The sequence below is a fragment of the Physella acuta genome, unplaced genomic scaffold, assembly GCF_028476545.2.
Source record: "Physella acuta isolate Inbredline_101_S28 unplaced genomic scaffold, ASM2847654v3 ptg000716l, whole genome shotgun sequence".
In the NCBI taxonomy this organism is placed as follows: Eukaryota; Metazoa; Mollusca; class Gastropoda; family Physidae; genus Physella; species Physella acuta.
In genome coordinates, this window is record NW_026732234.1 from 423,386 (window position 1) to 444,547 (window position 21,162).

The 21,162-nt window shown below is 39.0% G+C and overlaps 1 protein-coding gene across 1 annotated transcript; it reads left to right on the forward strand.

Moving 5' to 3' along the window:
* The first annotated feature begins 3,610 nt into the window (after nucleotides 1-3,610).
* LOC131949841 (annulin-like) lies at nucleotides 3,611-20,305 on the forward strand. The gene is made up of 18 exons (XM_059311853.1): nucleotides 3,611-3,834; nucleotides 4,311-4,406; nucleotides 6,722-6,834; nucleotides 8,610-8,822; nucleotides 12,379-12,476; nucleotides 13,150-13,309; nucleotides 14,010-14,128; nucleotides 14,806-14,913; nucleotides 15,791-15,965; nucleotides 16,056-16,194; nucleotides 16,395-16,498; nucleotides 16,781-16,943; nucleotides 17,084-17,163; nucleotides 17,427-17,509; nucleotides 18,155-18,359; nucleotides 18,614-18,774; nucleotides 19,113-19,243; nucleotides 20,042-20,305. Exons 2-18 carry the CDS (start codon nucleotides 4,342-4,344, stop codon nucleotides 20,184-20,186), a joined length of 2,262 nt encoding a protein of 753 aa, XP_059167836.1. The 5' UTR covers nucleotides 3,611-3,834; nucleotides 4,311-4,341; the 3' UTR covers nucleotides 20,187-20,305.
* The last annotated feature ends 857 nt before the right edge of the window (nucleotides 20,306-21,162 follow it).

Below are 21,162 nucleotides of genomic sequence, written 5' to 3' on the forward strand. Positions count from 1 at the left end.
AAATTAATATATGAGAGGTTTGATTAACGTAATTTATTGGAGTTTTATAAATCTTTCCTTTAACGAAGTATGGAGATGCAAGAAAAAAATTGAAACAAAATTTCAAGATTTTAAAAAAACGAGCACAAAATATTAGTACAGTAAAGAAATGGACCTTGTAATTACAGAGAGTAGTTCTTGTACGCAATTTGCTAGCTGCCATGACGGTGTATGATGACCTGTGGTCTCTTGACCGACCACACCGTCCCCACACGGCCAATGATGACATGTGGTCTCTTGACCGACCACACTGTCCACGCACATGATGATGACCTACGACCTCCTGGCAGAGGCGTAGCGACCCTTCCCGGCGCCCGGGGACATACTTTCAATTTGGCGCCCCCCTCGGGAGCAAATTTTCGATTTGCACCTCCCCCCCCTCGAACTTTTCATTTGCACCCCCCCCCCCTCAAACTTTCGATTTGCACCCCCCCCCCTCGAACTTTTCATTTGCACCCCCCCCCTCAAACTTTCGATTTGCACCCCCCCCCTCGAACTTTTCATTTGCACCCCCCCCCCTCAACCTTTCAATTTGGCACCCCCCCTAAGGTCGGCGCCCGGGGACATATGTCCCCCCCCGCCCCCCCCCCTCGCTACGCCTCTGCCTCCTGGCCAACCACACCGTCCACACATGGCCAATGATGACCTGTGGTCTCTTGACCGACCACACCGTTCTCACACGGCCAATGATGACCTGTGGTCTCTTGACCGACCACACCGTTCTCACACGGCCAATGATGACCTGTGGTCTCTTGACCGACCACACCGTTCTCACACGGCCAATGATGACCTGTGGTCTCTTGACCGACCACACCGTTCTCACACGGCCAATGATGACCTGTGGTCTCTTGACCGACCACACCGTTCTCACACGGCCAATGATGACCTGTGGTCTCTTGACCGACCACAATGTCCCCACACGGCCAATGATGACCTGTGGTCTCTTGACCGACCACACCGTTCTCACACGGCCAATGATGACCTGTGGTCTCTTGACCGACCACACTGTCCACACACATGATGATGAAGACCCTTGGCCTCCTGTCTGTGACTAATCCTGCTATCTGCAATAATTGTTAGCGAGTGTTCTTGGGGGACTACCTTGAATCGCGTCACTAGCAGAGTTTCTTCCAGGCATGTCTTCAGGGGAGACGGTGCCCCCCCCCCCCCAAAGAAAGTCTACTAAAAGTCTTACTAGTGTCCACCCCCCCCCCCCGAAAATATCAAGTGCCCCCCCCCCATCCCCGTAGAAAAAAGTCTGTAAGAAACACTGGTCAATAGAAATACATTATTTTGTTTATATTGTACCAAACAGTTTCTAATTGTGTATTATTGAGTACTTTTGTTAATTATCACTAATGTTTGTTATCAAATTACATCTATTATTTTATAATAAAAATTTAAACTTCAAAGTATATTTAAAATATAAACTGAGCTATACGATCTTCTCCACGCAGACTTCCATGAAGTACATCATCTTATTTAGACACACTCAGTGGCGTAGCGAGGTCGGGTGTCACCCGGTGCGGCACTTAATGGTGTAACCCCCCCCCCCCCCCAGAGGCGTAGCGACCCTTCCCGGGGACAAACTTTCAAATAATTTTCGATTTGCACCCCCCCCTCGAACTTTCGATTTGCACCCCCCCCCCCTCTATATATTTTGATATTTTTTGCCTTGGTGTCACCCCCCTAAATGGTGTCACCCGGTGCGGTCCGCACCCCCGCCCCCCCCCCTCCCTCGCTACGCCCCTGGACACACTTTCAGCAACTAGTTTTGCTGTATGCGTTAACTGTAGGCTAATCTAGAACCAAAAAAAATATCGCTGGGTCACAAAACATGTGATTAATTTAAACATTACCGTGGGTGGTCAAGTCATGGTATTTAAATAATTTTTTTGTATTTTAATTTCCTTGCCCAACTTGGCAGATCCCAGCGTATTAATCGCTAATGGTGGAGTAATTGCGTCAGTTGTTTACAAACTGCTGCATGTTGTTAAGGGGAAAACACTTGTACAATAGAGAAAGAACTGTATACCTGTCCAGGCGCGACTTAGCTGTTTCTAGAATTCTTTCGCCGGCCGACAACATATAAACACAAATAACAAAAGTAACGCTAACACACTTAACTTTTGCAGTCCTTGGAACTGGTGGAATTTTTAGGTTTAAATATAAATCAGGATTTTTGGTTAAAACGTTATGGGCTTATGAATGGGTCACAGATTTCTATATTTTCAAACATGTTTCTCAGATTGCATGGGTTGCATGAAGAACTTTTCAGCGCAACGTTCGCCATAATTTGTTGGCCTTTGATTAAAACAGGTAACTTGTCGAGTTTGGTCTAAGACACCTTGTAGCAGAGCCCGTTCTAGTATGTTTGCAAACATTACAGAAATTAAGTAGCAACATAGTGGGCAGAGCTTAGGTCAAGTTGGCCCAGTGTTAAGTCATGCGGCACAAGCTACATATGCCCCAGGGCTAACAACATCGTTATCGGGCTATCTAAAATTTCAAAATTATCACTTACAAAATGTATAGTTTCTTTTTTTTTAATCTTTGTCATTTATTTCACTCAAGTTTACAAATTACATCAAACACGTGAATATACTGGGTGTGAGGGCGTCAGGAATCTCGTTGTGACAAGGTATATATACACACCAACAAAAACTCTTTGCAGTTAGTTAATACAAGATGGTTTAATACTATTGCTTTCTCATTCTCCACAAACATCAATCTTCACTTTCCACCCCAACATTCAACTACCCTCCGCATTCATTCCTACAAACCTCTGTACTCTCGCTCACAACACAACCGCTATCACTCGACCAGTCGATTCCCTTTTACCCTCGTTCACCCCATACAACAACATACACGTCAACACACCCGGCCTCGCACATCACTACATGATACATACACACACGCTGTGATCCATCCCACGTATACACCTTTCATACACATTACATAACCACAATGAGATAACGATTGTATCATCAACTCGTTGATGTACTGGGGTACAGACTGTATCAACATGTTGATAGACTGGGGTACAGACTGTATCAACATGTTGATAGACTGGGGTAACTACTGTATCAAGATGTTGATAGACTGGGGTACAGACTGTATCAACATGTTGATAGACTGGGGTAACTACTGTATCAAGATGTTGATAGACTGGGGTAACTACTGTATCAAGATGTTGATAGACTGGGGTAACTACTGTATCAAGATGTTGATAGACTGGGGTAACTACTGTATCAAGATGTTGATAGACTGGAATGCCCACTGTCATTTGATGTACAAGTTTAAGCTTGTACACTATAACGTACACACTTTGTCCTTCTAACCAGCTATGTTTAGGTCTGGTAAGGCCATTTGGGTGTACCAGCCATGCGTATCACACTCCGCTTAACACACCATATCGTACCTCAACACACCATATCGTACCTCAACACACCATATCGTACCTCAACACACCATATCGTACCTCAACACAACAACATAGACAGGAGGTATGTATCAACCCACCCCCTTCCCACGCACTCTTTTCGGGACTTAATGCTTATATCACCTGTATTAAAGCGTGCAACTCTATCGCAACAAAACAGATATCGTGGGTTGTTTTTCCTCATGCCCTTTGTAACATTATATCTTCTCTTCGCCTACGAGTCCAGATCTCTACAACAAATCCAGTCAGCTGGAACCGAAACTTGACTGGAGTTTCAGTATATAAACTTCTACTGGAGGTACTTACTTAGAGGAAGAATTAGACCCTGTCTCTGAAAAGACTTCTAATTTCACGTAAGATTGTAAACGTTTCATGAGTTTATGAACGGTGTTAGAAAATTCATTATTTATTGTTAAATATTAGTTTCACGATCTACTTAAGGATTTAAATTTGGAAATTTATTCGGCTAAATATAAAGCTTGTTGTGTATAAAGTAAAAAGTTATGTTACCCTTTCGAACTTCACAGTCTTTGTAAAATAAAGTAGAGTTTGTTTATTTCTTTTTGCTGCGGTATTTGGAGGGATAGTATGGTCAGTACTATGCCGAGCTGACTTTACTTCAACGAATGTCGGAGCTGGGTGGCATTGAGTCAGGTACATATTAGCGCTGGGTAGACTCAGGGACGTGCTACAGACGTGTGTCCGAGATCCGAACTCGAGACATTTTGCAAAATGCCTGGATTAATTTTTACAATAAGCAACAGAAGCTTCATCTTTTAATTTCAGCTGCTATTCGTTGGTTGAACTGACTTTTCTATTTATCTGGCAGATCTATCATTAGACCGACCATCCCATCCGTCATGAGACGACACAATGTCATCCGCCCCAGCCTTGCCACAAGGGCAGCGCCCCAGCCACTACACAGGTATGTTGTACTTGCTCACACAACCTTACAGCGTGAAGGACACCCAGCCACTACACAGGTATGTTGTACTTGCTCACACAACCTTACAGCGTGAAGGACACCCAGCCACTACACAGGTATGTTGTACTTGCTCACACAACCTTACAGCGTGAAGGACACCCAGCCACTACACAGGTATGTTGTACTTGCTCACACAACCTTACAGCGTGAAGGACACCCAGCCACTACACAGGTATGTTGTACTTGCTCACACAACCTTACAGCGTGAAGGACACCCAGCCACTACACAGGTATGTTGTACTTGCTCACACAACCTTACAGCGTGAAGGACACCCAGCCACTACACAGGTATGTTGTACTTGCTCACACAACCTTACAGCGTGAAGGACACCCAGCCACTCCACAGGTATGTTGTACTTGCTCACACAACAGCGTGAAGGACATCCAGCCACTACACAGGTATGTTGTACTTGCTCACACAACCTTACAGCGTGAAGGACACCCACCCACTACACAGGTATGTTGTACTTGCTCACACAACAGCGTGAAGGACACCCAGCCACTACACAGGTATGTTGTACTTGCTCACACAACAGCGTGAAGGACACCCAGCCACTACACAGGTATGTTGTACTTGCTCACACAACAGCGTGAAGGACACCCAGCCACTACACAGGTATGTTGTACTTGCTCACACAACAGCGTGAAGGACACCCAGCCACTCCACAGGTATGTTGTACTTGCTCACACAACCTTACAGCGTGAAGGACACCCAGCCATTACACAGGTATGTTGTACTTGCTCACACAACAGCGTGAAGGACACCCAGCCACTACACAGGTATGTTGTACTTGCTCACACAACCTTACAGCGTGAAGGACAAATGGCGAGTGGGGGACAATTTAACTGGTTGTGTGGTAGACCAGGTTACATGTTCGTTACACTGAGGGTGTAACTTTACCCAGTGGCGTAGGCTGGATGTTGTCGTTGGGGAGGGCTGGAAAACAGTATCTAATGTGTGTGTATGTATATATATATATATATATATATATATATATATATATATATATATATATATATATATATATATATATAAGCATGTATTCCAAAACGTGTGTAGCAAGGTTACATTGTAAAATGTAAACGTATAGATCGCCATGAGTGCTACACCACTGCAACAAATAGCCGCAGTAAATTTTAATGAAAGACATATTTCCATTTTGATGTAGCCTACATGGTGGTTCCTACCCCCAGACCATTCAACGCCTTGCCCCCCCCTCCTACCCTGCCTACCCCACTGGCCTAATCGCCCTAGTCAACATTTGTATTTCACGCTCTAGTAGAGGGCGATCGTGGGCGGTTTCCTACAGGCATCTCTGGTGGGGGATGAGCACAGCCCACCCCCACCCACCCACTCCCCTCTTGAACTAAATATATATTTTTACCCGTGTCCCTCCCTTCCTCCCTCCAACCCCTGGGAAATTTAATACCCCCCCCTTCTGCGCCCCACGACACTTTCAATGAAGGTGGATCGGACTTGAGTTGCTCGTGAAAGATAGACAGATCTTTGTCAGTGTATAGAATGTACATTTGTTTTGTTTGTACGACATAAGACCAGGCCTAGAGCTAAGAGATCACTTAAAAAAGATTTGTATAGGCTACTCTACACTTTCTAAACACAAGCTTTTTTAAGTATTGATTTTCTTTTATGGCATGCATGCGCTTGCTTGTATGCTATAATTTGATCACAGGTAATCGTAATTCAGTGCAATCCCTTGCCCTATTATCAAACTAAATATCCCAGTAACCTTCAGAGCTTGTTTTTACCTTTAGCTCTAAGATTGAAATTCCTGAACTCCTACACACAGTAAAGTTGTTCACGGATGGTTGATCCCGACCCCTCTGCACGACAGTCAGCTATTTTTAGACGGTGTGTTAAGAGACGCAGTCATCCAGAAATAAATTGTTTACATTTGCTTACACTCTACTCCAGCCCTTGCACTACATAGATCGGCGATACCCTCAATTATTAACAGATCCTAAAATAAAAAGCATAAATAAATAAAACTATCATAGGTTCTTAGTCCTGAATGTATTAAAATATTAGTCTTGATTCGAGAAATTAAATTGCTTTCATGTGCCTAAATTAAACAATCGGATATAAACTACTTACTCCTTTTTAAATATCGCCATACCTAGAGGAATTCTGTGGGGGGATGACAAAAAAAATGTCTAAAATGTTTTGGTCAACAATATATGATCGGTTAGAATAACTGTTTAAGTTTACTCTTTCAATCTTACAATTTCCTCAACAGAAACGTCATCGTAGGCACCAACAGATTTAACCTCATCCGACAAATCTACCAGTACGGAAATGAGACACTCGCGAACGTCAACAACAACACTCCAGCTCAACCACCGATACAAAGTAAGTGGGAATACCCTCGAAATATTATTTTGGCTTTAAAAAAGTCTGTATGGCAAGCCTGCATTAAAAATATGTCAACAATAGAATCATAGCTCAACCACCGATACAAAGTAAGTGGGCATACCCTCGAAATATTTTGGCTTTAAAAAAGTTTGTATGGCAAGTCGGCATTAAAAATATATTAAAATGCGCCCCCATATTGTTTCACGGAACATTTAACACGGTGGAAGCTGACTTGTAGTTTACTTGCTTCAGTGAAGACGAAATAAGTTACCTCAAAACGATAGCAGCTTTGGTATCAACCCGTGTTTGTACAGCTCTAGTAGGCTTGTGTGTAGGGTCTAAAATCTGCTGATTTAGCTTGATTAAAGCCACGAGTGCGTGTATCTATTTTATTGGCAGCTCGTACATTAATACACCTCACATAGCTGCACCCAAGCTGGGCATTGTGACACACGCAGTCATCTGTGACAAAATGCTAAGATCTCTAGGGTTCACTGAACTGTGACCAGCAGCGCCGATATGGAAATTTAGCTGTTCGCTTGAATGTGCACAGCAGACAGAATATACCGCAACAAGTTGATCGAGTCTTTTAAATTGTGTACAATGTATTTCAATGTTACGCTCAGAAGTAGATTGAATAAAATTTGTGGTTTAATTGTTTAGGAAAAGAAACACACTTGAAAATGAGGATTCTAAAAACAAATCACACAATGCTCAAATCCAACCCAGCTATTGATATGTGTTTTCGTGGTAATTTGTCAATGTATACAGGTAGAGCTTTGACCACCACGTGACGGCTTTAGGTCCCTGACGGCCCAGAGGAGAGAAATAAACGCTCCTTGCCTCAAATGTTGATTTTGATCTAGTAAAACTTCGACATAATGAAAACAGGTTGAAACATTAACTTAGACGACGTTCATATTTGACTAGCCTTTGATTATATATCCTCACATCGGCAGCACGCTATAATACTTAGGTAGCTCGCTGCTCCCACTCGTGCGAGCTAGTTAACTCAACCGACGAACACTAAACTTATTGCCCACAGAAGCCGACCCCACTAAACCACTTCTCTGCCCACAGAACCCGACCCCACTAAACCACTTCTCTGCCCACAGAACCCGACCCCACTAAACCACTTCTCTACCCACAGAACCCGACCCCACTAAACCACTTCTCTGCCCACAGAACCCGACCCCACTAAACCACTTCTCTGCCCACAGAACCCGACCCCACTAAACCACTTCTCTACCCACAGAACCCGACCCCACTAAACCACTTCTCTGCCCACAGAACCCAACCCCACTAAACCACTTCTCTGCCCACAGAACCCGACCCCACTAAACCACTTCTCTGCCCACAGAACCCGACCACACTTCTCTGCCCACAGAACCCGACCCCACTAAACCTCTTCTCTGCCCACAGAACCCGACCCCACTAAACCACTTCTCTGCCCACAGAACCCGACCCCACTAAACCACTTCTCTGCCCACAGAACCCGACCCCACTAAACCACTTCTCTGCCCACAGAACCCGACCCCACTAAACCACTTCTCTGCAGACAGAACCCGACCCCACTAAACCACTTCTCTGCCCACAGAACCCGACCCCACTAAACCACTTCTCTGCAGACAGAACCCGACCCCACTAAACCACTTCTCTGCCCACAGAACCCGACCCCACTAAACCACTTCTCTGCCCACAGAACCCGACCCCACTAAACCACTTCTCTACCCACAGAACCCGACCCCACTAAACCACTTCTCTGCCCACAGAACCCGACCCTGCTGCTGTGCTGACCGTGGTCAGTCTAAACCTGAACATCCCGGCCAACGCCAAGAGCCACAAGACCCACAAGTACGATGTCTGCACGTCCGTCGTCAACCCCAAGCTGGTTGTCAGACGAGGCCAACCCTTCCAAATATCGGTGACCTTCTCCAAAGAGTATGATGAAAACAAGGATGACCTTCAAATTGTCTTGGAAGTTGGTCAGTATTTGCGTCAGATCTACCTGGTGTACTCATCGCTAGTACACCAGGGGGCTAGTCTATAAAATTACAGATTACAGCACATTGTTAATTCTTTACGGGACAAAAGCTGTATGTATATATATTTATAAATATATATATATATATATATATATATATATATATATATATATATATATATATATATATATATATATATATATATATATATTTGTATATGTATATATATATAAATGTATACATACATACATACATATATATCAGGTGTACCCTGACGATCCAAATCTATGGATCTACCCAGCCTTACAAACACACTGCTGTCCAGTGGTGCATGTTATCACTCTACCACACCACATCAACTTCCCTCTATGCACATTCTCTCATAAATACGTCCTGCCACCCTTATTATCGCTGCTGCTACACCTGACTGGCATTTGACACACTGACACACCTGACAGCCTAATGGTCGGGGAGAAATGTTCGCTGAAATGTCGCGAACAATATTCAAAAGGGTTAATCTATAACGTCCACTCAAGTAGATGGCCTCAAAGCTAATCCAGATGATGTTTGAAGACTGAGTTCAAAAGCTCCGCACACATTGTATATACTATGTTTTAAAACTTTCTTCCCACTAAGAATTCAGAAAAACATTTTTGTTGATACAACTACAATATATATTTAATTGTTATGTATCAACTACAATATATATTTGCTTGTTATGTATCAACTATAATATATATTTGGTTGTAATGTATCAACTACAATATATATTTGGCTGTTATGTATCAACTACAATATATATTGGTTGTAATGTATCAACTACAATATATATATTTGGTTGTAATGTATCAACTACAATATATATTTGGTTGTAATGTATCAACTACAATATATATTTGGTTGTAATGTATCAACTACAATATATATTTGGTTGTAATGTATCAACTACAATATATATTTTGTTGTTAATATCAACTACAATATATATTTGGTTGTAATGTATCAACTACAATATATATTTGGCTGTCATGTATCAACTACAATATATATTTGGTTGTAATGTATCAACTACAATATATATTTGGTTGTTATGTATCAACTACAATATATATTTGGTTGTTATGTATCAACTACAATATATATTTGGTTGTAATGTATCAACTACAATATATATTTGGTTGTTATGTATCAACTACAATATATATTTGGTTGTAATGTATCAACTACAATATATATTTGGTTGTAATGTATCAACTACAATATATATTTGGTTGTTAATATCAACTACAATATATATTTGGTTGTAATGTATCAACTACAATATATATTTTGTTGTTAATATCAACTACAATATATATTTGGTTGTAATGTATCAACTACAATATATATTTGGCTGTCATGTATCAACTACAATATATATTTGGTTGTAATGTATCAACTACAATATATATTTGGTTGTTATGTATCAACTACAATATATATTTGGTTGTTATGTATCAACTACAATATATATTTGGTTGTAATGTATCAACTACAATATATATTTGGTTGTTATGTATCAACTACAATATATATTTGGTTGTAATGTATCAACTACAATATATATTTGGTTGTAATGTATCAACTACAATATATATTTGGTTGTAATGTATCAACTACAATATATATTTGGTTGTAATGTATCAACTACAATATATATTTGGTTGTAATGTATCAACTACAATATATATTTGGTTGTAATGTATCAACTACAATATATATTTGGTTGTTATGTATCAACTACAATATATATTTGGTTGTTATGTATCAACTACAATATATATTTGGTTGTAATGTATCAACTACAATATATATTTGGTTGTAATGTATCAACTACAATATATATTTGGTTGTAATGTATCAACTACAATATATATTTTGTTGTTAATATCAACTACAATATATATTTGGTTGTAATGTATCAACTACAATATATATTTGGCTGTCATGTATCAACTACAATATATATTTGGTTGTAATGTATCAACTACAATATATATTTGGTTGTTATGTATCAACTACAATATATATTTGGTTGTTATGTATCAACTACAATATATATTTGGTTGTAATGTATCAACTACAATATATATTTGGTTGTTATGTATCAACTACAATATATATTTGGTTGTAATGTATCAACTACAATATATATTTGGTTGTAATGTATCAACTACAATATATATTTGGTTGTTAATATCAACTACAATATATATTTGGTTGTAATGTATCAACTACAATATATATTTGGTTGTAATGTATCAACTACAATATATATTTGGTTGTAATGTATCAACTACAATATATATTTGGTTGTAATGTATCAACTACAATATATATTTGGCTGTCATGTATCAACTACAATATATATTTGGTTGTAATGTATCAACTACAATATATATTTGGTTGTTATGTATCAACTACAACATATATTTGGTTGTTATGTATCAACTACAATATATATTTGGTTGTAATGTATCAACTACAATATATATTTGGTTGTTATGTATCAACTACAATATATATTTGGTTGTAATGTATCAACTACAATATATATTTGGTTGTAATGTATCAACTACAATATATATTTGGTTGTAATGTATCAACTACAATATATATTTGGTTGTAATGTATCAACTACAATATATATTTGGTTGTAATGTATCAACTACAATATATATTTGGTTGTAATGTATCAACTACAATATATATTTGGTTGTAATGTATCAACTACAATATATATTTGGTTGTTATGTATCAACTACAATATATATTTGGTTGTAATGTATCAACTACAATATATATTTGGTTGTAATGTATCAACTACAATATATATTTGGTTGTTATGTATCAACTACAATATATATTTGGTTGTAATGTATCAACTACAATATATATTTGGTTGTAATGTATCAACTACAATATATATTTGGTTGTTATGTATCAACTACAATATATATTTGGTTGTAATGTATCAACTACAATATATATTTGGTTGTTATTTATCAACTACAATATATATTTGGTTGTAATGTATCAACTACAATTTATATTTGGTTGTAATGTATCAACTACAATATATATTTGGTTGTTATTTATCAACTACAATATATATTTGGTTGTAATGTATCAACTACAATATATATTTGGTTGTAATGTATCAACTACAATATATATTTGGTTGTTATGTATCAACTACAATATATATTTGGTTGTAATGTATCAACTACAATATATATTTGGTTGTAATGTATCAACTACAATATATATTTGGTTGTAATGTATCAACTACAATATATATTTGGTTGTAATGTATCAACTACAATATATATTTGGTTGTTATGTATCAACTACAATATATATTTGGTTGTAATGTATCAACTACAATATATATTTGGTTGTTATTTATCAACTACAATATATATTTGGTTGTTATTTATCAACTACAATATATATTTGGTTGTAATGTATCAACTACAATATATATTTGGTTGTAATGTATCAAAAACCTGGTCAGGCGAGACTCCCATGGAGAGTAAAGACACGCGAGTGAAGATCATACTCTCTCATGAAGACAAGCCTAAGGAATGGGGAGCAAAAATTGCCTCACAGAAGGTGCTGCTTGTTGGTTCTTTAATTTAGATGTTGTTTTTGTTAGTTACATGTTTTGTTTTCTTTTAGATATTGGTGTTTTCGTATGTTGGTGGTTGTTTTTTAATAAAGATGTTTTTAATGTATATCGTCATACTTCCGTGATCAATGTTTTTTAATATTTTTTTAAATTTACCTGGTAATTTCTATTTTTACTGCAATCTTTATGGGTCAATGAAGCTACTTTCTTCTGTTTCCAAGTTGGTTTATATTTTTGCAATAGCTGTTCTGGGTCAATGAATACAAGCTACAGTAAGTCCATTGGAGGCAGTAAAGTTTAATGCTGAAGTACTTTAAATGCCACAAATAAAGTTTATTTTGTGTTGCATTAAAGAAATTATAAGGCGTGTTTTGAAATAAAAGGCATTAAGAAAGCTGTTAAAAACTTATCGCTAGGCAATGTTGGGTTTACTTTACTAAAAGGGTTGAACTATTATTTGGACCTTCAGTCTATTTGGGGAAAAACAGACCATAAATTGAACTTATAAGGTATAATTTATCTTATATGAAGATCGTGTTGCTGTGCGTTAAAGATTAGATCGTGTTTACAAAACCGATAGAGTCGAGTTCGAATCTCCTTAACGAAACAAAATCATGAGAATCAGTTCAACAGCCGCTTCGTGTAATGTATTTACAGGGCACGACCTTGAACATTGACCTTTTCACGCCGCCTGACAGTATCGTCGGCAAATGGACTCTAAAGATTGACGTGGTCAAGAAGGTAAACACAAGCGTCCATGTCTTCAGTTACCAGCACAAGGACCCGTTCTACATTCTCTTTAACCCCTGGTGTAAAGGTGGGTAGATCAATTACTGGTGTAAAGGTGGGTAGACCAACCACTGGTGTAAAGGTGGGTAGATCAACAACCCAAGGGGAGTAGATCAACCACTGGTGTAAAGGTGGGTAGATCAACAACTAACATCTGGTGTAAAGGTGGGTAGATCAACAACTAACATCTGGTGTAAAGGTGGGTAGATCAACCACTGGTGTAAAGGTGGGTAGATCAACCACTGGTGTAAAGGTGGGTAGATCAGCAATAAACCCCAGGTGTAAAAGTGAACAAATCATGAATTACCCTTGGTTTAAAGTTGGATAAATAATCAACCCCTGGTGTAAAAGTGGGGAGATCAACAATTAACCTTTGTTTTCGTGTTCCTTAATGTTTGGATTGATGGCCATTTCTGACTTTTTGTATTCATTATTGGCTATAGGGCTGGTAAGTAGGTCACCAACCAGTTCTACGGCTCAATAAAACCTGCATGAGCCATAGAACTGGTTGGTGACCTACTTACCAGCCCTATTTAGGAGCTTATTGGCTATTCGTGGTCGTTACTGACGCCAAGTCTTGACGTGTTGGATATTATCTCGCTGCTCTGTCATCGTGTGATAAATGTGTATATATATATATATATATATATATATATATATATATATATATATATATATGCGTGTGTGTGTGTATGTGTGTGTACTTAGCTAGACCTTGACATCACCAGATGACGCTGTATACATGAAAGACGAGAAACTTCTGGAAGAGTACGTGCTCAACGACACGGGGAAAATCTACACAGGGACCAAGAACACGATAACAGGCAAGCCTTGGCATTTCGCACAGGTAAACAGGAAGATATATGCCTTTCATTTCAGCCAACAAATCGAAGGTAAACAGGCCTAATACACGTCTATGGGTAAAAAGAACACATCAACACTCCTGAGCTTACATAAACCTAACATATTCGGGTCTAAACTTTTCAAGCACTTCCATTTAAAAGCAAATAAAGGTTAAATCAAAACAAAACATCCTCAATATTGCTTTCAAAACTATCTTCTAAAAAACATACATCCCACAGAAAACAGTTACAAAGCAGCATAAAATTTATAATCCTTTGTATTCATTCGTTGCATCGATTTATAATAAAGTGCCAATTTAGGTCTACTATTTATCGTTTGGTAAAATATCATAACTATCAAAATTTAAACTGTGTAAAAAGATGTTTGTGTTGTTTGACCTCCACATAGATTTCGTAAAATATCATACCTATCAAAACTTTATAAAAAGATGTTTGTGTTGTTTGACCCCCACATAGATTTTCGTAAAATATCATACCTATGGAAACTTCGTAAAAAGATGTTTGTGTTGTTTGACCTCCACATAGATTTTCTTAAAATATCATACCTATCAAAACTTTATAAAAAGATGTTTGTGTTGTTTGACCCCCACATAGATTTTCGTAAAATATCATACCCATGAAAACTTTATAAAAAGATGTTCGTGTTGTTTGACCCCCACAGTTTGAGCCTAACGCCCTGGACGTGGCGCTGTTCCTCCTCAACATCTCCATGCTCAACTGGTCAGCCAGGGGCAACCCTGTCCAGGTTGTCCGCAAGATTTCAGCTTTGGTAACTTGCCATTTTCATCTTTGGTATCGTACATTTTAATTAGCTGTAGCAACTAGTGAAACTTTTAATTAGAGTTTAGGTAAATTAATTTGAACTTTTATTCAAAGCTGCGGAAACTTTTATTTTTAAACAGCACTGACTGCTCTGGAAAGTTATGACAAGTTAAGCAAATGACATTTAATTATAGCTAGGCGTAGCTATTATTAATGAAATGTAAGCAACGATAAATTCTCTAAAAATCGAAAAAAACAGCAGTCGTTTTCTATTTATCCTATACGAGCCGACCCGCAGCGTATCATTTAGTTGTTTTTTTTTTCTACTTTTCGGTAATGTATAATTTGTGAATTCGACAGTACCAATGCTGCCACTGAAAATATTTGCCTAAAAACCCTAAACCCCCTCTCCCCCCCCCCCTCCCCCTCCCCCCCCCCTCCCCCTCCCCCCCCCCCCCCCCACGAGAAAGCAGCCTCCTCTTAGTTACCCTCCTCTAAGTTTAAAATCGTTTCAAACTAAATTATCTGCCCCTAATAGCCGTCACCAAACCCGTCTCTATGATTGTAAAATGTAAACAGCGTGACCACAGCTCACCAGATCATGTGAGGGGGTGGGGGGTGGGGGGGGGTAGCGATAGAGAGGAAGAGAGGGGACTGTAAGGCGCGCTTGCAGCTTGTTTTCTAACGGCTCCCAGAAGAGAATTATATATATAGATAATGTATCTATGCAGTTACTTTAAGACAACCATATACATTTGACTATGATTCCTAGTTAACACAATTTCATAATCTGGAACTACTTTCTAAACACTTTTTTAATCATTTGCATTTAAGATGATTTAATGCTATTTTTACTGACTAAATTTGTTATTGTTTGTTCCCAGGCCAACTCTTCGGACGACGGTGGTATTTTGACAGGCAACTGGTCAGGCGACTACAAAGATGGCCGGTCACCTTTGTCTTGGACTGGATCCGGAGCCATCATTGATGAGTACTGGAAAACCAAGCGTCCAGTCAAGTACGGACAGTGTTGGGTTTTCTCTGGAATAACCACAACACGTATGTAATAAGATGGAATCAAAGTATTATGTAAATTGTATATTTGTAATTCCCGAAGTTTATTTAAAACATAACGGTTTTCCCGAATAGTTTGTCGAGCTCTGGGAATTCCCGCAAGAAGTGTGACGAACTTTTCTTCAGCCCATGACGCTGATGGCTCCATCACGATAGATTATCATTTCACAGCAAACGGTGAGAGCGATGCAGACAAGGACTGTGACTCGATCTGGTTAGTTTTGTGTTCTGTCAGATTTTAGTCCCAAAGTAGAAACAAAGAAACATAAACTAACGTTAAAAGGGATATGATGGATTCTTAAATTGGTGCCATTAAGCAATATTGTACAATAGGTTTCACAATTTGATAAACATTGTTTACGTTTTTAGACCAATACAAAATAGGTTTATTGAAACAATTGAGCCTTTTTCCAGGAACTTTCACGTGTGGAATGAGGTGTGGATGAGCAGGCCTGACCTGACTGGAAACTATGGCGGCTGGCAGGTGATTGATGCCACGCCCCAAGAACTCTCCAACGGTTGGTTCATGCTCTACTGGCACTAAGGCCTTACACACCATGTACTTACACACCAGATCCTTACACACCAGGTCATTACACACCAAGTCCTTACACACCATGTTCTTACACACCATGTTCTTACACACCATGTCCTTACACACCAGGTCCTTACATGCCGCATCGTTACACACCATTTATTTATTTACCATTTATTTAAAACCACCATAGGCCTCAGAAGCCTACTATTGACCCAACCTCCCATGTAATCAACCTCAAACCCCCACACACCCCTCTCCCCAGAAACCTACTGCTGTGGACCCACCTCCGTGGCCGCCATCAAGTGTGGAGAGGTTGGCCTGCAGTACGACGGCCCATTCGTCTTCGCTGAGGTAAACGCCGACAAAGTCTACTGGACGCCCAATGCTAATGGCGACTTGGAAGTAGCGTACATAGATAAGAAAACGTAAGTTACTTCTATTGTGTGCAAGAAACCATAATACAATTGCCAACAGTGGTCTAAAAGTGGTTTAGTTTCTGTGACGCATGGATTAGTGTTTTACTTCATACATTTTGTAAGACGCCTACATGTTGTTGTCCTTGCAGTGTTGGACAAAAGATTAGCACAAAGGCCGCCAACAAAGATGAAAGAGAAGACTTAACAAAAGATTACAAGCCGGATGAAGGTAACGTCTTTAAAAACGGTTTAATTAATTTCTTTCATTTCTGTAATAAAAAACACTAATAAATTCTGAATTGTCTAAACATTTTCAGTATTAAGTTACATCTTTGAAATATAGGCAAACGTAACAAATGGTATTATTTAGTAAAAACGCCTCTGGGGGGTGACACCATTAAATGCCGCACAGGGTGACGCCCGACCTCGCTACGCCACTGCTCTTAAGACACACATGCTATAATTTACCTTTTATTGACCCCTGTTGTTTAGACACCTGTGCCGAAAGAGTGGCCGTCCTTAGGGCTAACGAGACAGGCTCCAAGAGGAAAGACATCTACAAGCAGCGAGACAGGGTAACTACTGGCAATAAATTACTTACTGATGTCAGCGAGACAGGGTAACTACTGGCAATAAATTACTTACTGATGTCAGCGAGACAGGGTAACTACTGGCAATAAATTACTTACTGATGTCAGCGAGACAGGGTAACTACTGGCAATAAATTACTTACTGATGTCAGCGAGACAGGGTAACTACTGGCAATAAATTACTTACTGATGTCAGCGAGACAGGGTAACTACTGGCAATAAATTACTTACTGATGTGTCTAATAATGTAGTTGTCATGTAACTTTCCAGATGTGTTCTTTTCTGTTTGATTTTTAAAGACAAATGCGACTCTCCAATACGAAATTAAAATACTGTAACAATTTTAACATATATTCTTATCCTATACTCGCATTTCGTGAACACAACCACTCATACACACACGCCACGCACGTACATTCACATATTTTAAAACAACCCCATTACAAGTTTGATGTACTGTGTAATTCAATGGTAAACACACAAAAACCAGCTCCCATACTATAAAACCCAAACCTTAACGCTATAATTTCCATTTACAATGAGTTCAAGCATAACATGTAATATAACAGCGCTATACCTTACAAACCTGACATTGGTCAAGCGTGCTCACGTGTGTTTAAACCTCCCCAGGACATTGACTTCAACGTTGACCAGAACGAAGAGGCGACATTTGTTGGAGGAGACTTCGAGTTGTCCCTCCGTATGAAGAACAGAGGCGCCGCCCCGCGGTCAGCGAGTGGCCGAATTGACGTCAGGACCATGTTCTACACGGGCGTGGTCGCTGAACTGGTCAAGTCTGAGACTTTCCAGCTCACGGGAATCAAACCAGGGGAAGGTAACTCTAAGGGTTTTTATATATTAATTTTAACAAGAGGCTAAAATACCGAATCCTTTAAACTTTTCTGAGAAGGCGGGTTGGCACGGATATAGTTAGCACTTAGATTTCAGTTCACGGATTGGTACGAATTCATTGAAAAAAAATCTAAAAACCTTGGGCATCCAGTTTCTTGTAACAGCGACTTCAAACTTAATGGGGAATATATGTTGTTTAACACTTTGCTGATAAAATATTTCTCTGATTTTCACCAGAAAATGTGTTCAGGGTTGTGGCCACTGAAGCGGATTACGACGGCAAGTTGAAGGACGGCTGCATGCTGGACGTCACCATCTGGGCTTACGTCGAGGAGACGGACCAGTATTTCACCAAGAAAACAGACTTCAGACTCCGCAAACCTCACCTGACTATCAAGGTGGGTGGCGCCGTGTTTACAGTGTAACGTTTGTAAGGGTGTACCCAGCCTCGTGGTCTGATAGTAGAGCTCATGGTCGCTACATGAAAGTCTCCAGTTTGATGCCAGTCTACGTTTGTTGAACGTCCCTGATTTCACATAGCTCTCATGGATACCTGACTCAACGTAAAGACAGATGGGCAAAGAACTGGCCACGCCACCCCTTCAGATGCCGAGGAAAAACATGAATCAACAAACCGTCAACAAACCTAAATGATGTGGATTTTTTTTTATTTGTATTAACTGTAATTGAAAATGATGATCAATAAGTTTTTAGAAACCAAACGTCTTTCTGCTAGGCTCCATCTGATGCCACTGTCGGTCAAGAGTTCAAGGTCGAAGTCTCGTTTAGAAACCCACTCAGCCGTGACCTGACCAAATGTTTTGTTGCGGTGGATGGGGTGACCCATTCTTTGAACTTCCCGCAGCCGTAAGTAGCATGGAATGTGTGGGTGGATGTGTAAAATGTGGGTGGAAGGTAGCCTGTAATGTGTGTGTGTGGGGTGTAGCCTGTAATGTGTGTGTGGGGTGTAGCCTGTAATGTGTGGGTGGGGTGTAGCCTGTAATGTGTGTGTGGGGTGTAGCCTGTAATATGTGGGTGGAAGGTAGCATGTTATATGTGGATGTGTACTCTACTTCATCTGTGTAATCGACCGCCAGGCCCGAAAGCGTAACTACAGTGTGTGTGGGGGGGGGGGGTAAAATCCGGGGCGTGTAGATAAACTTAGGGGTATTTTGAAACCTACGGGTTGTTGGTGAACATTTGAGAGTAGACAAAACATTAAGCGGGAAGTGGCTATTTTTAAGTTTCTAATTAAAAGATGTCAAGTTCTTGCCGTCCTATACAATCGTCCAATTATTTGACGGGGTTGATACACCACAATGATAAACGTGAATCTCACACGAAAGTCCGTAAAAAGGAGCCATTTTGTAAAATGGTGTCTCTTGGTAGAATGTAAATTATTCCACAGAATATCCTTTCAATCAGAACATGCCAGAGCATAACTTATTATTTTGAGGGTGGGTGCTGTATATTTTATACAACACGAGGGGTGGTTGGTCTATGGAAATAGCGTAACTTTTGTTTAAAGTGAGGTAGGTAACAATCCTGTAATATGTTCAGGATTGGAAACTTGTTTACCTGTAAAACATAACCTACTTACCTACGACACAGTAAAACTTGCTTGCCTACCCCCTTGAAATCACTAACGGCTGCATGTTTCAACAGAAATGTGGCTGGCCACTCGACTTTCTTGGCTACACTTCCGGTGACCCCAACCAAAGCGGGTCAATCCGACTTGATCGCCATCTTTAACTCGAACGAACTGGACGACATCAACGGTGCTCAACCAATCAATGTCAAGACAGCTTGAACCAAGGTCAACTCAAGGTCAACGTGTACAGCATTTCATTTAGAAATTCGAAATAAAATCTTAATTCACTATTATTTGAAAAACTAACATTTATGTGAACTTAGAACTATCTTTATAATCAATATCAAAAAATTCAATTTAAATTTGTCTATCATATATATATATTATATGCCTATATATATATATATATATATATATATATATATATATATATATATATATATATATATATAATATATATATATATATATATATATATATATATATATATATATATATATATATATATATATATATATATATATATATATATATATATATATATATATAAAATAACATAATGTATCTAAATATAAATTATACATGTTGCAATCAAAATGTATGCTGGGGGACATTTTTGCTATTGTTTGAATACATAACTTAGGTACTATTTTTATAGAAGCATTGGAATAAATGTTGGGCTTATTTTAGTTTAGATTCAACATTTTTCAGTGTACATATGGCCATCTTGGTTCAATCGGCTGATACTTCATAAAATACAGTAGTTAGGTTTAGGGTTAGTCTCTACTGATTTATAAACCGCAATATTAGACTTTAATAGCAGATGAAGTCCTGGTTGTGACAATTCGGCTGTGATAATTCGGCTGTGACAATTAGGCTATGACAATTTGGCTGTGACAAATTAGCAGTGACAATGAATCTAAAGCTGATACTTCATAAAATACAGTAGTTAGGTTTAGGGTTAGTCTCTACTGATTTATAAACCGCAATATTAGACTGTGATAGCAGATGAAGTCCTGGTTGTGACAATTCGGCTGTGATAATTCGGCTGTGACAATTAGGCTATGACAATTTGGCTGTGACAAATTAGCAGTGACAATGAATCTAAAGCTGAGCTACGCTATATGACTACCGCTGGTCTTACGAAGTTAAATAAACATTTGGGAAATCTATCCTCATATCCCCACTTGTTATG

What these genes read in the sequence shown, in the direction of transcription:
- LOC131949841 (XM_059311853.1), top strand. Translation starts at nt 4,342, where the DNA reads ATGAGACGACACAATGTCATCCGCCCCAGCCTTGCCACAAGGGCAGCG. An exon ending in AGCTCAACCACCGATACAAA is followed by an intron (nt 6,835 to 8,609) that starts GTAAGTGGGAAT and finishes CTCTGCCCACAG; the next exon opens with AACCCGACCCTGCTGCTGTG. An exon ending in CTTTAACCCCTGGTGTAAAG is followed by an intron (nt 13,310 to 14,009) that starts GTGGGTAGATCA and finishes TGACATCACCAG; the next exon opens with ATGACGCTGTATACATGAAA.